The sequence below is a fragment of the Montipora foliosa genome, chromosome 14 (genome assembly GCF_036669935.1).
Source record: "Montipora foliosa isolate CH-2021 chromosome 14, ASM3666993v2, whole genome shotgun sequence".
Classification (NCBI taxonomy): domain Eukaryota; kingdom Metazoa; phylum Cnidaria; class Anthozoa; order Scleractinia; family Acroporidae; genus Montipora; species Montipora foliosa.
The window spans coordinates 2,135,635-2,155,373 of NC_090882.1; the positions used below are offsets into that span (position 1 = coordinate 2,135,635).

The window sequence follows — 19,739 nt, forward strand, 5'->3', positions numbered from 1 at the left end:
AAACAATCACCAGAATTTAATGATTTCACGCTAGGTTCTACAAGGCGCACTTGAAGGTGACGGCGGCCTTAAAAGAGACAATTCACACAATATATAAGAACTTCCAAAACCTGATTTATCAAGCCAGCACACATGCGACATTACAATTAAATTAACACAGTCAAAAATGGCATCCAAGAATTTTTCCTTTTGTCCTTGTGTTAAGGACGGTGCCTACTATTGTTATTGCGCATACATTCTGCGCATCTCGAGACACTCGGATTTCCTATCGGTGATGCGTACTAATATAGCGATATTTTTGCGCGGTTTAAAACTATACGGAAAAAGTAGACCTTAGCAAGTACTCTTGGTATCCAAAAAGAAAATTGGGGGTAACCATGCATTTGTCAGAGATAATTAAGCTTCAATTTGAGTAAGAACGCCATACATTGCTCTGTATGTTAAAGCTTTTTACAAATATTATTAATGAATTATCTTTGAAAAATGCGTGGTTACCCCCAATTTTCTTTTTGGATTTCAATAACACTTGTTGAGATCTACATTTCCTGCATAATCACACACCGGGGCAAAAATATCCTTAATTAGTAGGCACCGTCCTTAATAAGACCCACTAGGCTCTGACAAAATATAAAAGAAATGTTACTTACAACGAGGCTAGTTAGTCTGTTTAGCACATATATGTAAACAAAAGAATAATTCAGGGGTTTTATTAGAAGCCCAGACCCGGGTACTAGCAGCCATCTACGCTGAGTACAGAACCTGCCTTTGCTCAAAGGAGGTCTCAAGATCAAAGGCCAGACTACCTATAGCGGTGCCCGCTTACTCTATCACAAGGTCCCTACTACTTTAAAACTTAATGAAACCCCAGAAAAATTAATTTATTGCCCACCAGTTATGAAAACGGTCTATTGGAAGCTGTATTTGCATCCAATTAAACTCATTCTGAGATAAAAATAATTTATTGATGAATGACAGCAAATGTCTGATTTGAGAGAAATTTAGAAGGATTTGCGCCTGTTAGGCACCTTCTAAAACACTAAAATTCACTTTGCATTAGTTTCCCAGAAATTTAGTTCACATGGTAGCTGTCTTAATGGCTCCTTAGGGTGCCCCCGAGATGACAAGTAAAATCGTCATGTGTTATGACAGAGTAAAATCTGTTAAGCCTCAACCCCAGGGCTCAATGGATTAACTGTAGTTAAAGTGCTTTAGTTATTTTCAAAATCAAAGTACTGTAGGATAGGGTGACCAGCTCAGCATAGTTATTCTTATGCCAGTCTGCTTGGTTTAGTTTTCTGTGAGCTGTTGATGCATTTGTAATTTTAAAAAATCACAACACCGGCATTGATTAACCTTTTATGTGAATAAGCATAGTAGATTTAGTTCCTCTGTATTCATCTTTCTCATCTGGCCCTGCTGTTTTCCGTAACCGAACCTTAGTGAAATCCTCTGTACTTGCCAGTCCTGCCAGTGCTGATGCTGCAAGGTCAAGAGTGTGTCTTCTCCCTGAATGGTAAATAACAGCTAAAAGTTGATAACTCAATCCCTTATGATGGATACAAAAAGCTACAGCTGGAACTTATATATATGCTATTTATCCACAGCAACTTGATAACTGTCTCGCTGATCACCATTGCAAACACAGCAACAACAAAGCTCAACAATGTCAAACTGAAGCAAACTATGGTGCCCAAGGCTGCCGTTATACAGTCCATGTATGAGCTTGGAGCACAGCTTACAGCCAGCTGGAAACAGCTGTATGGTGCTTTTTGCTGAGGGAGGAAAACCAGAGATCACAGAGAAAAATCCTCGGTGCAGAGTAGAGAACCAATACAAACTCAACCCAGTTATGGCATTGAGTCCAGGAGTTGAACCTGGATCACAACAGTCAGAGGCAAGTGCTCTCACCCCTCCCGTAACCCTGCTTCCTTCTGGTGTTGACCCACAACTGTCTTGATGTTACATTGATCTGTGCAGCTACAGCTTTGATACACAAAATTGCACAGGTACGCAAGTAGATTACAGAGTGCGACACCTGCAACAGTTTTAATTTGCTCAAAAACAAAAACAAGGTGAAAGTTACTTACTGATAACGGAAGAAAACCTTTTAAGAATAAAAACTAGCGATGAAAATAAAATGATGAATGTAAAAATGTAGATTTAAGGTGAGATTGGTAATGTTACTACGGTATACGAAAACACGAAAGTGTGAAAATACATTGGAATAAAAAACGATTAGATCATAACCATCTTACATAAATTTTCAGGATCCTTATATTTCTTTTTCTTTCTTCTGATTACAGGGTGTTCACTTGTGACTTGCTTCTTCTCAATCTTTGGTCTTTCAACCTACATGTACCAATGAAAGCATCAAGTTTACGAAAAAAAAGTTAGTACATTTGATTTTTAACTTAAACATTTTTGTGTCAATAATTGGTTGTCAAAAAATGTGCTGTCCAACAGTGGGACTGTCAGCTCATTAAGGCGTTTTGGAACGTTTGCTAAAATTTCCTAAACAATTCACCCAATTAAGGTCACAATCAAGAATTTCACTAAATTAATGTGCCACTGATCAGGCCTAGGGAGTGGGGTAAAGAGGGGTATCCATTTAAGTGGACAGCAAACATTCCACAAAACTTCCATGGAAAATTATCAGCATTCTACCTGTAGATATCATTTCCATACATGTAAGTGCCCAACTCCATCCACTTACATGTAATGTACATGACTGTCAACTACATATTCCAGTTAAAAAAACCTCTCCTTACCTCTGTGTCTGTTCGGACATCACTCCTTTGTTGCAAATTTTTCACTGGGTTCGTTGTTGTCCTGTGATGACGCTTTGGTCTGATCTTCATTCGGTCCTCAGCCAATGACTTCAGTTGCCTATAAAAATAAATGCATTTGTAAATGTTCAGAATATTAAGTTCTCATCAAACTGTCTGTGTGACTTTTACCCAGCTAAATCACAACATGGTCTAAACAAAAGTGTGGGCTGGGAAGCCACGTTGTCTATGATTCATTTGAACCACATGAGCTAAGATAGTAACACAAACTATTAAGTTGGTGAACTAGCTACTATACCTACAACAGTGCAGAACCCACATCACAAAAACCTAGTGACCCATGAGTTTCCCATAACAGTGGTATTGTTTTAGCTAATAATTGGCTCATATACACTGTAGGAGTGAGATTGAATACATATATTACTCTGTCTAATGCCAGACAATTTTACTCATCAATGGGAGGCAGTTCAGACCAGAAAAAAGAGTGCCAACATTTGGTTTTATCAACTGAAGGCAACTTTAAGGCCACAAGGAAGCTTTGTTGGCTAATGCAATAACCCTTTGTCAGAGAGATAAAGGAGAAAGGCCACTTTACCCGAGGCCTATTACTGTGATTTTCATAATTTTGTGGAATCTCACCTTCAAACTGTGTTTTGGCCTCCATCAATCAAATTTCCGAATGTAGCAGGGAAGATCACCTCTTCCTTCGGAAAGTGAATTGGAGCATTTGTTTAGTTCACAGCTTGAATACCATTATGATATCTTTTAGAGGTTCTTCAGTGGAAAGAGTTGTATACATTCCATTGCTTTCCATCAGCATCAAGTTCAAATGTATGAATATACCATAGGAACCACAGATGCTGATTTGTAGGTTACAATGTACATGTATGTCATGCATCAATTGATTTTGTTTGATTGATGGAAGCCAAAACGCAGTTTGGCCATTGGCACTTGAAGATGATATTCTGCAGAATTATGAAAATCTAAGTAAGTGTGAGACATAAACTCAGAAACCATGGTTAGGTTACCCTTACAAACTCGTTTGATAAAACTATATTTTCGTTTTTCAATCCCCACATGCACTGACACAACACCACAGTTTTTTTTTAAGAAAAGTACTTTTATTTGTCCAGAAATTGGAAGGTCAGGAAATTGCCTCCTTTTTCGAGCAATAACTAAGTGACTCTTACTGTGTGGTCTGCCCTGAAACAGCATCCAGATCTTCAAACGTTATTTCTGGTGTGGGTACATCACGTTTCTCTGGCTCTGTAGTTGTTTTCTGGTAGAAGTCCTTTAAGCTTTCTTCAAATACACTTGTCTTCTGTTCTTTCTGGTCAGAGGTCAGTATTCCTTCCTGACAAATGACCTCCACTGGTTTGTTTGTAACAAGCTGGTCATCATCCTTCTTCTCTGTGACTATCTCTGGTTCGTTATCAAGAGGAATATCCACCGACACAAAGTCAAACCTAAGTTGCCCCAGATTGGATTCTGATTTTGTCTTCATCATGCTGAAAGGCTTCATTGTTGACTTAAAAGTTCTTTTCTTGTTCTTGGAAGCTTTACACAACAAAAAGAACAATTTTATTTCTTTTTTAAAATTACATTTAACAAAATATTATGTTTCTGATTGGTCAATGACATATGCACATAAATAAGTAAATAAGTGCCATATGGAAGTTGCAAGTATGTGCAGTAATGGAGTAATTTTGTTCAGAACATAAATACAAAATCGTATGAACTTGCTCATGCATTTCATTATTTATGGTCATACCACACGTTTTGAAAGTTCTCAAATTGCACTCACCTACAGCATATGCAGATTTGAGAACTTTTGAATGTCTTTGCATTGTTTATTTCATCGCCATATCTTAAAACCTAGGAACCTATTAGGTTGTGCAAAAGCAGCAAGTAACTCACGTCACAATGTTGGAAATTAATCTTCGTCAATCTGCGACATGAAGCCAGTCAGTAAGTCCATCTCAATGACAACTCACAACAGCACGTCACAATTTCGAGTCTACACCAGATCATGACTAAAGAGCTTAATGCATTATTACAATTATAATAAGTGTTGTAATATAGAATAAATTATTAATAATAACAATAACATAATATACCTGTACAGTCATACCAACGTAATGTAATGTAATATTATAACATAATAAAATTATTTTTTAATGTATTCTATTACTGTGTAATACTTACCTCTTAACTTGCTGTTTAACATACATGTAGAACATGAAATGATTGCCACAATCAGCAACAAGTTGCAATACGTGTATGTCTCATGAATATTTTTGTTTTTATTATTAATACATTTTACACTACTACAAGGTTTACAGTACCATGCCTAAGATACAAGGAAATTTCAAAGGGATATTGCATCAGGAATGAAAACGAGTTCAAACTATTTTCTCTTTTTTTGTGTGTTATTATTATACGTAAGAACCTGTTTGACTTGCAGTATCTACAAAAACAAGAAAAATTAAAGAAGGCACTTAAGTAGTCACAGTGACTGTCACAGTGCCTCCTTGCCTGTTCTCTACAATATTACATGTACATGTACATGTAAGTACCCTCTTTGACTCCCTTTCCTCAAAATTGTAAAACAAAACGCTCAAGACGTCAACAACATTGGGGGGTGACAGTGTGTTGTTTCTAGGCTAAAATATTACATGTCTTAAAAACATTTTGCCACAGATTGCATATTTGTGTGTTACTGAGAATTACCTTAAAGTTTATTCCTGATGCTAGAGATTTCCTTAGTTACTTGACAAGCAGTATACATGTAACTTTTCCTATAAATTATTAATCCTTATCTTGTGTTCCAAAGGAAATTTCTACATGATAACTACTGTATGGAACATGAATCAATTTGCTGCAAAGTTGCCATCCTCGTGTCAATCGTAGTGAAATACAAAAGTATACAAGGATTTAAAAGAATGCAACTTTACTGTTCACAAAAATGTAAATATGGAAATATTGTAGCTAGCCTTTGATTTATATTCAATATAAACCCCGTTGACAACTTACAAAGTATAGTTAGCACACATTCTGAAACAAGATTGGAACAAGAACAGTCATGGGACTCAAACTAAAGGAGAGATACTGTATATTAATTCCAAGTTATACAATCAGGTACACAAAATGACAAACAAATAACAATACACATACTTGAGTAGATCATACAATCATGAACCAATGATATCATGAACTATAAAGACAGCATAACGTTCTTAGACTAGTTTTCAGTCTGGTGATCTCACAGTGTTAGAAACAATAACACTGAACCGGTTTAGAGTTTTACAACTATTTTGTCCATTTCATCCCTTATTATTATGTAAACTTAAATAATTATATTACAGAAAATGAACTTACAAGAACATTAAATGGAATCAACAGCACCCTTGAAAACAGCACTCTAACCATTAATATTTTTAACCACTAATGGTAGTTCATGTTTTGGTAAAAGGAATACCATGGTTGAGTAGAGTGCTTCAAAAATCCATCTGTTTACACTGCTGACTGTCTTATCAACTCATCCATCTTTACATTTGCTAAAAATAATGTTTGTCTTTAGTTCTCACTGGGTAAGATCACACAACTTAAGAGCTTCAAAACCACAACCACGTTCCTTCACCCCATTATCACTAAGAGCCCATCACTGAACAAATCAACCTCTGCTCATATGCATATCCCATTTCAAAAAACGTCATCAGCCTCGAAGAAAAGACAAAGTTAACTTTTACAACTAGAAAGAGGGCTGAGTTAAAATCTTTGTATGTGCACACATTTCACAAGCTATCTAATATGGGAAGGTTTAGACAAGATTAGATGAATAATATGTCAAAACAACTTAGACTACTATATTTGTTCAAGGTACATGTATAAAATTACTTTGTAAATACTGATCTATCTCTACTCACCACATAACCTCAAATGAACTCAACTATTATTTTAAGAGAATGTGTTTAAAGCACCCTTGTCAATGGGTGAACAAATAAAAATACGAAACCACCAAGATGGATAAAAAATAAGGAAGTACTGTACAGTATTTCTTAGTGATGTTTGAGGAATAAGGCAAACATAACCACTAATAAATTAAACTTTTCAAGAATTAGCATATTTTGTTCTAAACAACAACTTAGATTCTTTGAGAAATTCAGTAAAACAAATTTTTTACTAATTTAAAAGTTTGTGATTGCTTTTCCGTATCCTCTTCAAAGCAATAAATTCCACTGATCATAAAAAATTTAAATAATTTAAACAATATTAATAAATTTAATTAATACTCTAAACACCTTCACCTTTTGAGAAATATTTCATCTCCAAAGTGGTTTTTTTGGTCAGAATTTTGTGTTTAAATCTAGTTTTGTTTTAATTTTTATTCATACAGTGTACATGTACAATGTAGTTGTAACTTTCAATTATTACCAATACTGGCACAGTAAATACCACCTCAAATGCCGACAATGTTGACTCTAAGCTTTCAAAAAGTGATGGTTGCACTTGATTGCAACAGAGCCAGTCAGGTGTGAAGTATTGCAAAATTATCAACACATACCCCAAATATTTATGCAAGTTATGAGGTGGGGATTTTTTCAAAAAGGCAGATCAAGTTAACTTAAAGGCTATTTACAAATAAAGTTTATCAGATGTTTGAGAGAAAGATGCACATAATAATTTCAGATCAAAATTTGAGCTTGCTTTTTTTATAATATCCATCTATTCATAGAGTTACACATAAATTCAATTTCTAATGCCAAGTAACTGTATTTACATGTAAACCCAGTTGACAGATTGACTGACTGGCCTGCAATAACTTACATGTACTTACCTACCAACACAGTACTTAAAAAATGTATCTATTTAACTAACTCATCTTTCTATATCCCTCCACCCATCTACCAAACAAAATCCAATCAGGTAAGGATCCATCGTTAACTTAATTGTGATAGTTCACTCTACAATAATAATTGACATAATTATAATGATTAAAATTTGAGCTTCTTAACGTTCGCAGTTTTCCAAGTTTTCCACAGTAATGCCTTGTCATAAATGAATGATTCAGACAGTAATAAAATCACAATAATACTGTATTCTTCTTAAATAAAAGGATGTATCCTTTAAACAATATCATCATTTTATTTAAAAGTTAAAGCAATGATGATTAAGTTATCAATAACATCACCTTTTGGATTGGAATCCAGATTCTCAATTTTTAACAGGCAATTTGCTACATGTACTGTACATGTATGCAATTTTCAGCCACAACAATGCAACTGATTGACAAACTGATCTACTTGATGGGGACAATTCTAAAGCCATAACACTTACAAATAAGTGACACCCATGAGAGGTGTTACGTGTTATGGGTTCAATTGAAAACCCTCGGAGTGCACATACAGCAATGAGTACTTACTCTGAGCATGGACATTAGGTTTGAAGATTAACATTTTTTCCAAATGCACACTCAGGCTGAGAACCAAGACTCCAACGTGTCCTCATTAGGGAGCTTAAGCACGCGCGTTTTTGAGACGCGGACGGGTACCGGAAGTGAGCTGCTTCCCCTTTTTTCTTGTCTTGACACTACTACATTTACATTCCTACGTATCTTTTCTCCATCAGAGATGATTAATATGAAAATCTTGGGCACGTCCCGGCACGTGAAATGTTCTCTTCCGGTTGCCATCCATGTCTCAAAAATGCTTAAGCTCCCTATTGCATTTGTGCTTCAGTTTCAAGATCGCTGTCAGAATATTGAGTATTTAATTTTAGTCCAAGGTATGCTGACCCTGGGCCAAATCTTGTATAAACTTGCTGTGTAAGCACGCATTACCGTGAGATAAAATTCAGAAAGAATATACAATGTGCTTTTAATTACTGAGTTGTTTTAACCATAAGAAAATTAATTTGTTTTAAGCCGACCATGTGAGTCAATTATCTCCAGTGCAAAAAAATAATTATTCTTTGTCAAGTACTGATATCAAAGTAAGTACTCACGTTTTTTAAGAGATTTCCTCTCCTTGGATTTTTCCTCAACTTCTGGCAAAGGTTGAAGCTGTAGTTCAACGTCTGTTTCTTTCTCATCATTCTTCACTTCCTGGATTTTCTCCCCTTTTTTTCCTTGATCCTCCATATCCTTTGACTCAACTCTGTCAACCTTCTCCGCACGTACTTGTACAGTTATTTTTGATGTCTTTCGGGCAATTTCCTCAGGTGCAGACATTGTCCTTTCCCTCTCTCTCTCAGTATTTATAACTTCGTTAGGTGTTGATGATTCAGGGGCAGACTTCAACCTTTGCTTTCGGGCAGTTTTGGCTTTCTCTGTTGTTGAGGGTCGCCTGGTGAACATGGCTTTAATAGCTGCAGAAACAGCTCCATGTTGCGGCATATCTACATCATCCTCAGGTGATTTCAGTTCCTTATCTTTATCCTTTTCTTTATCCCTGTCAGTTCCAAAAATTGACTTCTTTCGCTTCTTTGTCTTGCTTCCTCTTCTTCGCTTTAATGTGTCATTTTGAATACTCGGATGTATCTGCATTTCCTCTTGCTCTTCTATCTCCACTTTAGTTTCTTCATTAGAAACATTCTCCACCTTTTTGGGAGAGGTTTCATTTGAAGGAGCAGTACACGATCCGTCATCAAGTTTTTTCAAAATTGGTTTCAACTCCATATCAAGCAACAAGGAATCACTGCTACTGTCAGAAAATCTCTTTGCCATGATATCCTCAAAAGAAGATTTTTTGGCTAAAGAGAAGGTGATATCATCAAATTTCTTCATCTCCGTGGGTGACAAAACTTCCCCACAGATGCTGTTTGGTCGTTCATCTAGTTTTAAAATTACTCTTGACGGTGTGACCTTGGCATCATCTTTGAAAATCATAAACTTGGTTCTGAGTTCTGCTACAGAAGGGATTTTCACTTCATTGGTTGTTGTTGACTTAAGACCTTTCTCACGAATCAAGTCGGAAATGATATCTGCATGCACGGAGGATGCTACTGTCTGAGAACGCAACTTTAGGAAGTTCACCTTTTTCCCATTTTGTAAAACATCATCTACAGTTTGCATTTTTCCAATAACCCTTAATTTTGGAGTTGGTTGAACTTTCTTGTCATTTTGTCCTGTCAGATCTTTCTTATCAAAAGTAATTTCCCCATCAATTTGATCTTTATTGCCATCATTATTGTCTGTTTTTAAGCCTTCTGTGCTTCCCGAGTCTTGCTGTACTTTATCTTTCTTCTTCACATCCCCAACTTTGTTGTTCTCATTGGATCTTGAATCCATTCCAGCAAAAAAACGTTCCCTTTCTTCACGCCGCCGCCTTCTTCGCTCCCTCAGTTTAGAAACAGTATCTCTAGTCGAGCTTTCACTGGAAGTTTCAGTGACTTTTGTAACATCACTGTTAGGTGTTTTAGCAACTGTTTTAGTTGCATTAGGTACAACTCTACATTTGTTTTCAGAATTAACTTTGTTCTGTGCTTCTTTTCTCACACTCAGCTCTTTGGGTGATGAATTTCTCACTGGCCCAACATAAACCACTTTGGCATTCTTTCCACTCGACTTAACCGAACTGTCTTCTTTGGCAGAATGTGTAAGTTTTGGCGACACTTTTGTGTTTCTAGTGGAAGTTGTTTCTTGCGAAGATAATCCCTTAACTGTTCTCCCTCCACTTTTCCTCACAGGTTGGATTTTATTCTTCGCCTCTTCTTGGGAATTCAGAACATCCTTGCAAGCTAACAAGTCCACAGGTGACGAAGATCGTGACCTTCCTGCTACCGGTGATGCTGATGTCCGTGAATCGGGCGATCTATCTTTTTTTGAAAGATCCCAGAATTTTAATTTATTCAACATGGAATTATTCTTTGATGGGTCATTTTGAACATCAAGTGATTGAGCTTTCTTAAAATTGCTTCTTCGCCTCTTAAGAAGGGCTGGGTCAACTGATGGTTCTGGGTTAGAAGGCACTGTAGATGTCCTTTCTGTGCTAGAACTCCTTGGAAATCCTAACATACCTGGCAATGAAACCCTCCTTTTCACACTTAGGTGTGTTCTTCCAGTCTCTACCTCCATGTCACTTGATTCACCACCAGATTTAGGTTCTTTATTAGCAATAAACTTTCCAGGGACAGAAAATTTCTTGGGCTCATCTGAGGTTGTTTTCGAATCATTAGAATAAGAAAAAATTCTACTAGGGCTAGATATCTTTCTTTTCGGAGAGGGAGAAACTGATTGTGCTGATGATAACAATTCCATCCTGCTGTCTTTAATACTATCCTTTGATCCCTTCTGTGGAAGGTGACTTTTACACTGAGTCCTTTCGTCCTCACCTTCTGAATCTGTAGACTGGGGCTTTTTGCGAGAGAAAACAGCCGAAAATTTTTTGCTGGATTTCTTAGTTTCCTCTTTGGTTGTTGTGGAACCAGTACTCGAACTCCTTTTGTGTCCTTTGTGAAATAAAGAACTTTTCTCTTTTGATGGACTTTTTTCCGGCAAAACCGCCTTCTCCTTGTCCATTTTGGTTTTGTTAGGTCCTTCTCTGTCCACAGTCCTAGTGTCTTGGGCAAGCGTTCCACCTTTTTTGCTATGAAATGGTTTTTTGTTTAACATAACCCTCCCTTTTTGAGAGTCACTTCCAGTAAGAGACCCTTCATAAGCACTAGAAATCTCCTTACTCAAAAGTGATATGTCCCTTGCAGCTGTAGACTCCAGACAATTTCCATTTATTTCTTTTTCATTATCACTTAAGCCATCCTGACTGGTCCCACTTGATTGGAGTGAACTACTAGATGCACTCGATTCACTTCTTGAACTTGGCGATTCCTTTCTCAGAACACTGCCAGAATATTGTACAGTGGGTGATTTCGGAGTTTTTTCTTCTCTGGGCTGACTGCCTTTATATTGTACCGTCGGAGGCTTTGCATCACCTGAATTTGTCCTTCCCTGAGCAGGGACATTACCAATTTCATTTGTATCAATTTTTTTGTGAGGTACTGCAGTATTTTGTGAAACAGACTTTGTCAACGTGACTTTACCCAGGTTCGTCTTTCTCTCAGATGTGTTCCCCTTTCCATTTTCAATAAGTTCTTCGTAAGAAGCTGTGGTCATGGGTGACGTAGTCCTTGATAGTGATGTTCCAGTATCAGCTACACTAGATTTCTTCGGAGATGTTTCAGAATCACTAAAACCCTTTGAGGAATAGATTCTTCTACTGGGTAAAGTAAAAGGTGAATCACGTAATGAGCTGCTTGAATTTTGCCTCTTGGGGGGTCCATCAGCTCCCCAATCAGACCGACTCTCCCTCAACGAAATGCTTGAGCGTTGTCGTACAGGCATCTCTCCTGGGGCCCAACTAGAGTTGTGACTTGCACCTAATGAGCTACTGGATCCCCTACGTGGAATGCTTAAAACATGTTTGGCAGAATATGACGGTGTAAAATCTCTTGCGCTTGAAGACCGTGTGAAAGGATAAGAATTTTTCCTCAAATTAGAAGTTCTACCAGTAGTAGTGGAAAGTGTGCTAGTCTCTGATCTTCTTGATGAGGGTCTTGTAACATCAGTGAGTACTGAACTAGTTACACTACCATAAGTTCTTGAGCTTCCAAGCCTTAAAGCTTGCGCTGAAGTTGTAGAGGGAGATGACGAAGTTCTATAGCCCGAAGAAAGAGACGAATCTTTAGCAGAATCTTTCCCCAAAGAACCTTGCGATTGGTAGTTTTTTGGCAGAGAAAAATACCTTCTAGGTAAAGAAGAGGGCTGACTGTATGAGTCTTTATACCTGTGTGACATCTCGTTAACTACCTGTCGCACTCCAGAGTCAATGACCAAATTGCTGATGTTGTTTGAGGACCCATAACTGTTTAATTGCTCTAATGATCCTCCGATAGAAATTGACACACTTGATGTAAAGCTCCTTTTGTTCTGAGGCTTGTTTAGGTACTCCTTTGCATAGAGACAGAAAAAAAACACAACATAAGTGTACAAAATTCAAATCACTTTGATTCAATGGTCCTTAACAGCATTCCAAAAGTCATATGTACACATTATTATTATATCAATAACCTGGCTAAGAGAAATCTTGAGAGAACTCTTCATGTTTATGACCTTTGGTAATCAAGCCCTTTTGATACTAGCAAAAGCCGCTGACTTTTTTCATCAAAATTACTTAATCCCTACGTTACATGCTTCGGTGTTAAGAAATAAAAACTCTCAATCAATATCAATAAAAACAATTCCTTCTGTCACAAACATTCCGTAAAGGCGATCTTGAGTAACACAAAAAAGTAAACAAAAAAGTTAATGTGTGAGCTGATATTATGTGACATCAACTCTTCTTGAAACTATTTAACTTTCCTTGAAAGTGAATGCGGTCATTCATTTGGTTTATGACAGGTTCAGAGAAAGACCAACACAATAAAAAAGAGTTTGATTCAATTGATGCCCTTTGATAGTGGATCAATATCACCCTTTTTGCACGAAATGCCATGCTCCTCACAAGTCATGCAAATCAAACCTACGTGACACTGACTCAAACAGCTGATATTGAAAGTCTAGAGCAAAAATATATTGGCAGTTTGAAGTATTTTCTGTCACATGCTCTGCTGATGACAAGTTGCCCTAAATGCTAAAAACAATTGACTTTAATTATTTTGACATGTACATAAAATAATTTATCCTGTCACAATGGCATTCCTTCAATTTATACATGAACAATCTATTTCATGCTTCTTTAATCAACCACATGTGCCATGTGCTCTTATGCAAAGCTTCTGGATCTATATAACCCTTGTTCACTGACAAGGGATATCCTGACAATATAGGCCAAATTATGCCCTTTCTTTTTCGTTAAATATTAATTACATTCTGCATGGCTGGAAGTTATTCAAATGAGGGGTTAAACAGCGTCTAGCCTAGGAAAAAAATCTTTTTCGTAAAAGATCTCCCGATGTAAAGCCTATGCCCAGAGGGGATAAGTCGTGATGCCCTTTTTTTTTCAGGTTAAGTCCACATGTGAGTCTCACGGACAAAAAACAGAAAAAAATCAATCACGGAAAGCATAACAAAAATTTCGAAAGATAAATTTGCCAGGGAAGACAGAGAAATTATTGGTCCAGTATCTTGTAGGTTAAACAACGTAAAACATTTCGTACAACATACAAGATAAAAACGAAGGAATCCTTTGCAAAATAATTTCCCGGCACAGAGCTAACAACAGCTTTACAGAATGATAATTTATTGCTACATGGCCCCAGACCGCACGTCAGAATAAGATCAACACATCTTTGAAGAAAACAAAGTTCACACAAACAATGAATGATTGTTGTTGTTTTAAAAAAATTATCACTTGTTAGAATGCTGCAAGAGCAGAATCTTTAAGCCGAAGTTAAATGCAAACTACATGTACGTATGGATCGCGCGCTTTGGGTGTAAACAACGCTGCAAACAATAATCGTAATTCTTTCACCATATGTAATAAATACTCAGTTCCAATATTGAAGGAATCTTAATTCTCAGATGTTTTCACTCCAAAGGCAAAACGAAGACTTGATCAACACGTTTTATGATTACTGAAACGAACTTTAATAAAAGTTACAACGATAACAATAATAATAATATAACAATAATTTATCATTAAAATTATAAAATTTTATTCAAGTCATAAATAATTTGAGTAATGGAAAATATTCTTGTGCAATGGGTAAATTGCTTACTGCCTCTGGAATCTCTTATTTTTGGGACAATTTGTAGATGTACAGTATGTTTATTTCAGAACTACGCATTCAGGCGAAAAATCAAGCTTGCTTCGAAACGGGGTTCGACAGTGGACAATTTTCAAGACATAATAAAAATTGTCTTCCTGAGCAAAGATTCTAGCGGAATTACACCCACAAATACTTGAAACAACAGTGAAAATTCTAGAAAATCAAAGTATCGAATGCGATGTACAGTTGAAAGATCGATCTCGCAAGCGGTTCGACAGTTAAAAAAACTAAATTCCCGAAAAAACTAACTCGATGCGTGCCAGATCTCTTACAAGTTAATATGTACGCTTTGAAGCCCAGGATAAAATACGTGGCGCATCCATTTCGACCATCTGAGGTTTTGACACAGAGCACTTGATCACAGAAGTTGATTCGCTCACCTTTTGTTCTTTGAGATAAATTCAGTTCGCCGGCAAACAGGAGTTGTCCCAAAATGAATTCCACCAACGCCGAAGTTCGAAAATCCGCTTGGTTAACAGACAAAATTCACTCCAGGCGACAAAAGAAACGCTGTCAGAGCCAGAATAGTCGTCAAATACCGCAACAAAGCCAAGATCTCAGCTCTTCGGGCAAACAGACGTAGGCTGCCCGGTAGATTTCAAGGGCTTCCTTGGTCCATTAACTCTGAATGTTATAAGTTCATTGTTAAAGTGCTCAACAACAGACTCGATATCAAGATACAATTTATCGAGAAAAAGCCATCAAGCGTAAAATGTGGTCATCAGCTCGTGCAAAGCACACAATACAACTCCGATGCAGGGTTTGAAAGCACTACTGAAAGCACCAGTCTGTATGATCAATGGCCAAGTCACGAACGTATACAATGAAAGTGAATTTCGTTGATAAACAACGAACAAATGAGAGATTTTCCGTCGCTACGTTTGTTCCAAAGTGTTCTGTAACAACATGGTGTAGCCAAAATAATGTTTAGTCACGCCGCTTTTTTAAAAATACTAAAAAATTATCACAGCGATTACACCAAAAGCTTTATGGTCGAATGCGACAGTTTTTAAACAACAGTTTAGTTCTTATAAGGCCTTTGATTGGAGAAATGTTTGACAAGCCACCACCGCCATCTTTGCATCATACAAAACCTATTTTGATTGGTCAATGATAGATTTAATCACTTGACCTTTTATAAAAATTACCAAAGAAAAAAATGCTCCTTTGCCCGGTCAGTCAAGTTTCTTGCGAAGGTTTGCCATGATTGCCAAGGAAAAACAATATTATATCACCGAAATAAAGTTATATCGACTGCATTTACTTTGATAAGGCTCCAATGTCAAGGTGAACGGCGCGGCAAAGAAAATCTCTCTGACAAACGGAAATTTTATCATTCGCACTTCCGTCCACAAGAACCTACCAGAGGCACGTCTCTCAGATTAGTAAGGTCGTTTGCAACTCGTCCGGAAGAATTATAAATCGTGAAGTAACTTCTCCAGCCTGACTAAGCGTTTTTACAGCTTTGATAAATTAAGAAAATCCTATTTTATCAAAACCTGATTTTGAGTCATACCTGTAATTTTAGAAACTATGTATCCTATTACATCAGAAACCCTAAAGGGTTACATTAAATAGACTTTAGATTGCGTTACGGTTGCCAGGTTTGCACTGTGTAAATTGGTAGGGAAAATTTGAAAAAAAACTCAACAGAATCAAAGTGAATAAATGGCGTTGTATTTGAACCAGATGAAGTTTCTACACAACGATGTTTAGAAATGTGACAACCGACTGCCACATCTGTACAACCTTCTTTGTATTAGATGGCGTAGCGGAAAATTTCCAACAGCGATGAAAGATGCCAAAATTGTGACTCTGTTCAAGACGGGAGACAAAGGTGACTGCAATAACTATCGTGGAATTTCACTGCTAAGTGTATTAAACCGGCAAGGTCTTTGCGAGAGTGCTATTACCAAGACTCCAAAAACTTGCAGACCGCATCTACCCAGAATCACAATGTGGTTTTCGCAGTGGACGTTCAGCAACGGACATGATATTCTCAGTGCGACAAATCCAAGAGAAATGCAGAGAACAAAGAAGACCTCTCCACCATGGGCGTAGCCAGGATTTTCAAAGGGGGGGTCACACTGTGTCAAACAGAGGTTACTCGCGTTTTCGCAACCTGAATATTGTAGGTTGTTTGAGTAAAAAATGGCTTACAAAGGGGGTTTCACGGGCACCCCAGGACCCCCCCCCCCCTAGCTACGCCCTTGGACTCTCCACATGGTGAGCAGAGAGGGCCTATTCGCTATCCTTCACAAACTGGGATGTCCAACAACATTGCTTGGCCTTGTGAAACTGATCGCTCCACGATGACATGACAGCCTCGGTCTCCTTTGAAGGAGCCATGTCGAAAAGTTTCTCTGTAAACAGTGGTGTCAAACAAGAGTGCGTACTAGCACCAACCTTGTTCGGAATCTTTTTCTCGGTATTGCTTTACCACGCCTTTGGGAATCATGAAAATGAGAATGATGTGTACATTCACACACGCTCTGACGGAAAACTGCTCAATTTGGCTCGTCTACGTGCAAAAACTAAAGTTCGCACAGTGCTGGTACGTGAACTTTTGTTCGCGGATGATGCTGCACTCGTTTCACACAGTGCCAGTGGCCTGCAACGCCTGCTCAACAAATTTAGTGCAGCCTGCGCTGAATTCGCACTGGTAATTAGCACAAAGAAGACAGTGGTGATGCACCAAGGTGATCCATCACCAATCATAGTTGACGGTCAAGAACTAGAAAGTGTAGAGAACTTTGCGTATCTAGGCTGCACTATCAACAAAGGGTTGACCATTGAACAGGAGTTGCAGACTCGCATAGGAAGAGCAGCCTCCACTTTCAACAGTCTACGTGAACGAGCTTGGCACAACAAATACCTGACTATTCGCACAAAGTGCCGCATCTATGAAAGCTACATCTTGAGCACTCTGCTTTTCGGAGCCATAACCTGGATCACATACTATTGAAAGTACAGTATAGTAAACGATAGGTTCTGGTTGGAAGGGGGAGTGTCTAAGTCGCAGAGCCTTGTATGACCCAAAGAACATGCGCCGTAGGGTTCTTATAGCCAAAAATTGGCTATTTGAACCTTACGGCGCCTGCTCACTCCTCGTGCTAACATGAATGCACCAATTAGAGACGCTTTTGATTGTTCTTCACGAGTACCAATGAGAAAACACTTTGTTGCAGGGTTCCCCAGAGCTCTTCTCTCCTCTCCTTTAGTCAAGAGAAGAGCTCTGGAGTCGAGGAGTCGAGATTGCAAGCCTCCCTGAACGCAACTACGTATACATTAGATACTCTTGAACCCAGGAGTCATATCATAATTGAGTATACGTAAAGTAGGATCGTCCGAGTGAGTGCAGTCCTGAGAAGGACTGCCCGGTTTAAGATGACATTGACTGACGTTTTGACAACCTGAGCGGAAGTCATCTGAAGAAACGTCAGTCAAACAGTTCTTCTCAGGACTACATTCACCCTGACGATCGTAGGCTTTACTTAATTAAGATACTCTTCTATTCCTAGTTTAAAAAATGATTTCGGGAACTGTTGGGTCTTTATAATTGGAATTGTTATGTACCGCCCCTCCAGACTTCGGAACCGTACAAGATGATGGTGGTCAGCTGAAAAAGACTTTACTTTAGATAGCGGTATTTGTGGAAGTTAATAGAAAGATTTAGCACTGCGTTTTCCAGAAACGGCAAACTGCGGTATGCTTGAAATTTTTCTTATCCTAACTAATCTTCTACTTTTGAAAAGTTGCCCGATATCGGTACATATAACAGGAAAGAAATGAAATGAACTTAATGTAATAAGTCACTCTGAGGGGGTAGTGAATAGGGGTCAGTAAATCCGTCGATCCGTGCTAATTTTTCGCAAAATCCGTCAATCCGCAGATATTTTTACAAAAATCCGAATCCGCAGTACTGTTAGAGAAGAAATACCTGTCATGAAATTAGCCTACTGTTTATCCGCACTTGGCGCCCAAATCGCGTACTCGTTCCTAACAAGAACGTGGACCCCCTATCGAGTTCTGAAACGTCAGTCACCTCATCATCATCATCAGCAGCAGCACTGTCACAATCGGGAATCCGCACCCAGGACTTTCAGCCACTCCGGACACATTCACTCTCTCTGAGATATGCAGATGCCTCTGGTAGATAACCTTCGGCCGATTTGTTCTCTGTTTGACTGCAGCTCCATATGCACGTGCTCCCGTAGTTGCTGGAATCGACGTAGCACCGAATCTTGTTCTTATGAAGGAACTCATCACCTTTGGCACCTTCTCGGTAAAAAATGTGACGAAATCGATGGTCTTTGTCTCAATGACCTCAGTGACCTGACCCTCCATGTTGACCGTGCCGATGGTACACGTGGTGAGGGTCTGGTGAGGACACTGGCTTCTTGTCTGGCCGGAAGCCGAAATCCCGGGGTCCTAGAGTTTCTGGATTCCGATTATATTGAAGGTCAAAGATGTGTTACAGCGGTTATCAGCTACACGCGTCCCTCAACGACTTTTTTCATATTTCGAAAGTACACTTTAGGTGGACGTCAATCAAATGTTTTCATGACGATACTCCTGTTCTCTTACAGGCAGTTGGATTCGTCGTGGAAGCATTTGATTGACGTCCATCTTTATTTTATTTTCGAATATGAACAAATGTCGACGAGGGGCGCGTGTTACTGATAACCGCTGTAATCTAGTCTAGTTCTAAGGTCAGGCGGAAAAAAAATTGAAACAGACCGCCAAGTTCATTTCCGCGATCCACACTTCAAAACAAACAAAATCCATAATCTACGCTGAAATATTGAAGAAATCCGTGATCCGCTGAGCGTTAAAAATCCGCCAATCCGCAAAATGTGTCTGCAAAATCCGAAATCCGCGTAGTTTTTTTAGCCAAATCCGCCGATCCGCGAACCTATTCACCCCCCTCCTCTGACATCTCATCTGCAATCAGCTGTGCAATCAAACAACGAGATTGTTATTTTGTTTTGATTATTTTTCAAAATCCATTTTCCGTGTATTTTGCCGAATGTTAATTTGTTTTTATTGCCGGTTAGACTATGAGCTTCGAGATACAGTCATCCGCATAAAATAAATCGGCAATTTAGGGGTAATCCCGTTTAGCAATATTATCGGATCTGCGTGGGATCATCGGGATTTCGTTCGGATAAATGCTGACAATTGGCAACG

At 38.3% G+C, this 19,739-nt stretch overlaps 1 protein-coding gene across 3 annotated transcripts in view; it reads right to left on the reverse strand.

The window, feature by feature from the left end:
* The window catches only part of LOC137985557 (uncharacterized), a 40,928-nt gene extending 25,365 nt beyond the window's left edge, over positions 1-15,563 (reverse strand). For 2 of the 3 annotated variants that reach the window (XM_068833175.1, XM_068833174.1), the window contains exons 1-7: positions 12,850-13,001; positions 8,790-12,729; positions 3,977-4,343; positions 2,769-2,886; positions 2,256-2,349; positions 1,354-1,506; positions 1-67 (exon numbers count right to left, since the gene is read on the reverse strand). The exon at positions 1-67 is cut by the window's left edge and continues 70 nt beyond it. In XM_068833175.1, coding sequence (XP_068689276.1) covers positions 1-67; positions 1,354-1,506; positions 2,256-2,349; positions 2,769-2,886; positions 3,977-4,343; positions 8,790-12,729; positions 12,850-12,882 — 4,772 coding nt within the window. In that variant the 5' untranslated portion in view covers positions 12,883-13,001. Of the gene's footprint in view, positions 68-1,353; positions 1,507-2,255; positions 2,350-2,768; positions 2,887-3,976; positions 4,344-8,789; positions 12,730-12,849; positions 13,002-14,929 lie in introns of those variants that run through there. The other variant, XM_068833176.1, reaches the window with a different exon arrangement.
* Positions 15,564-19,739: the final 4,176 nt, after the last annotated feature.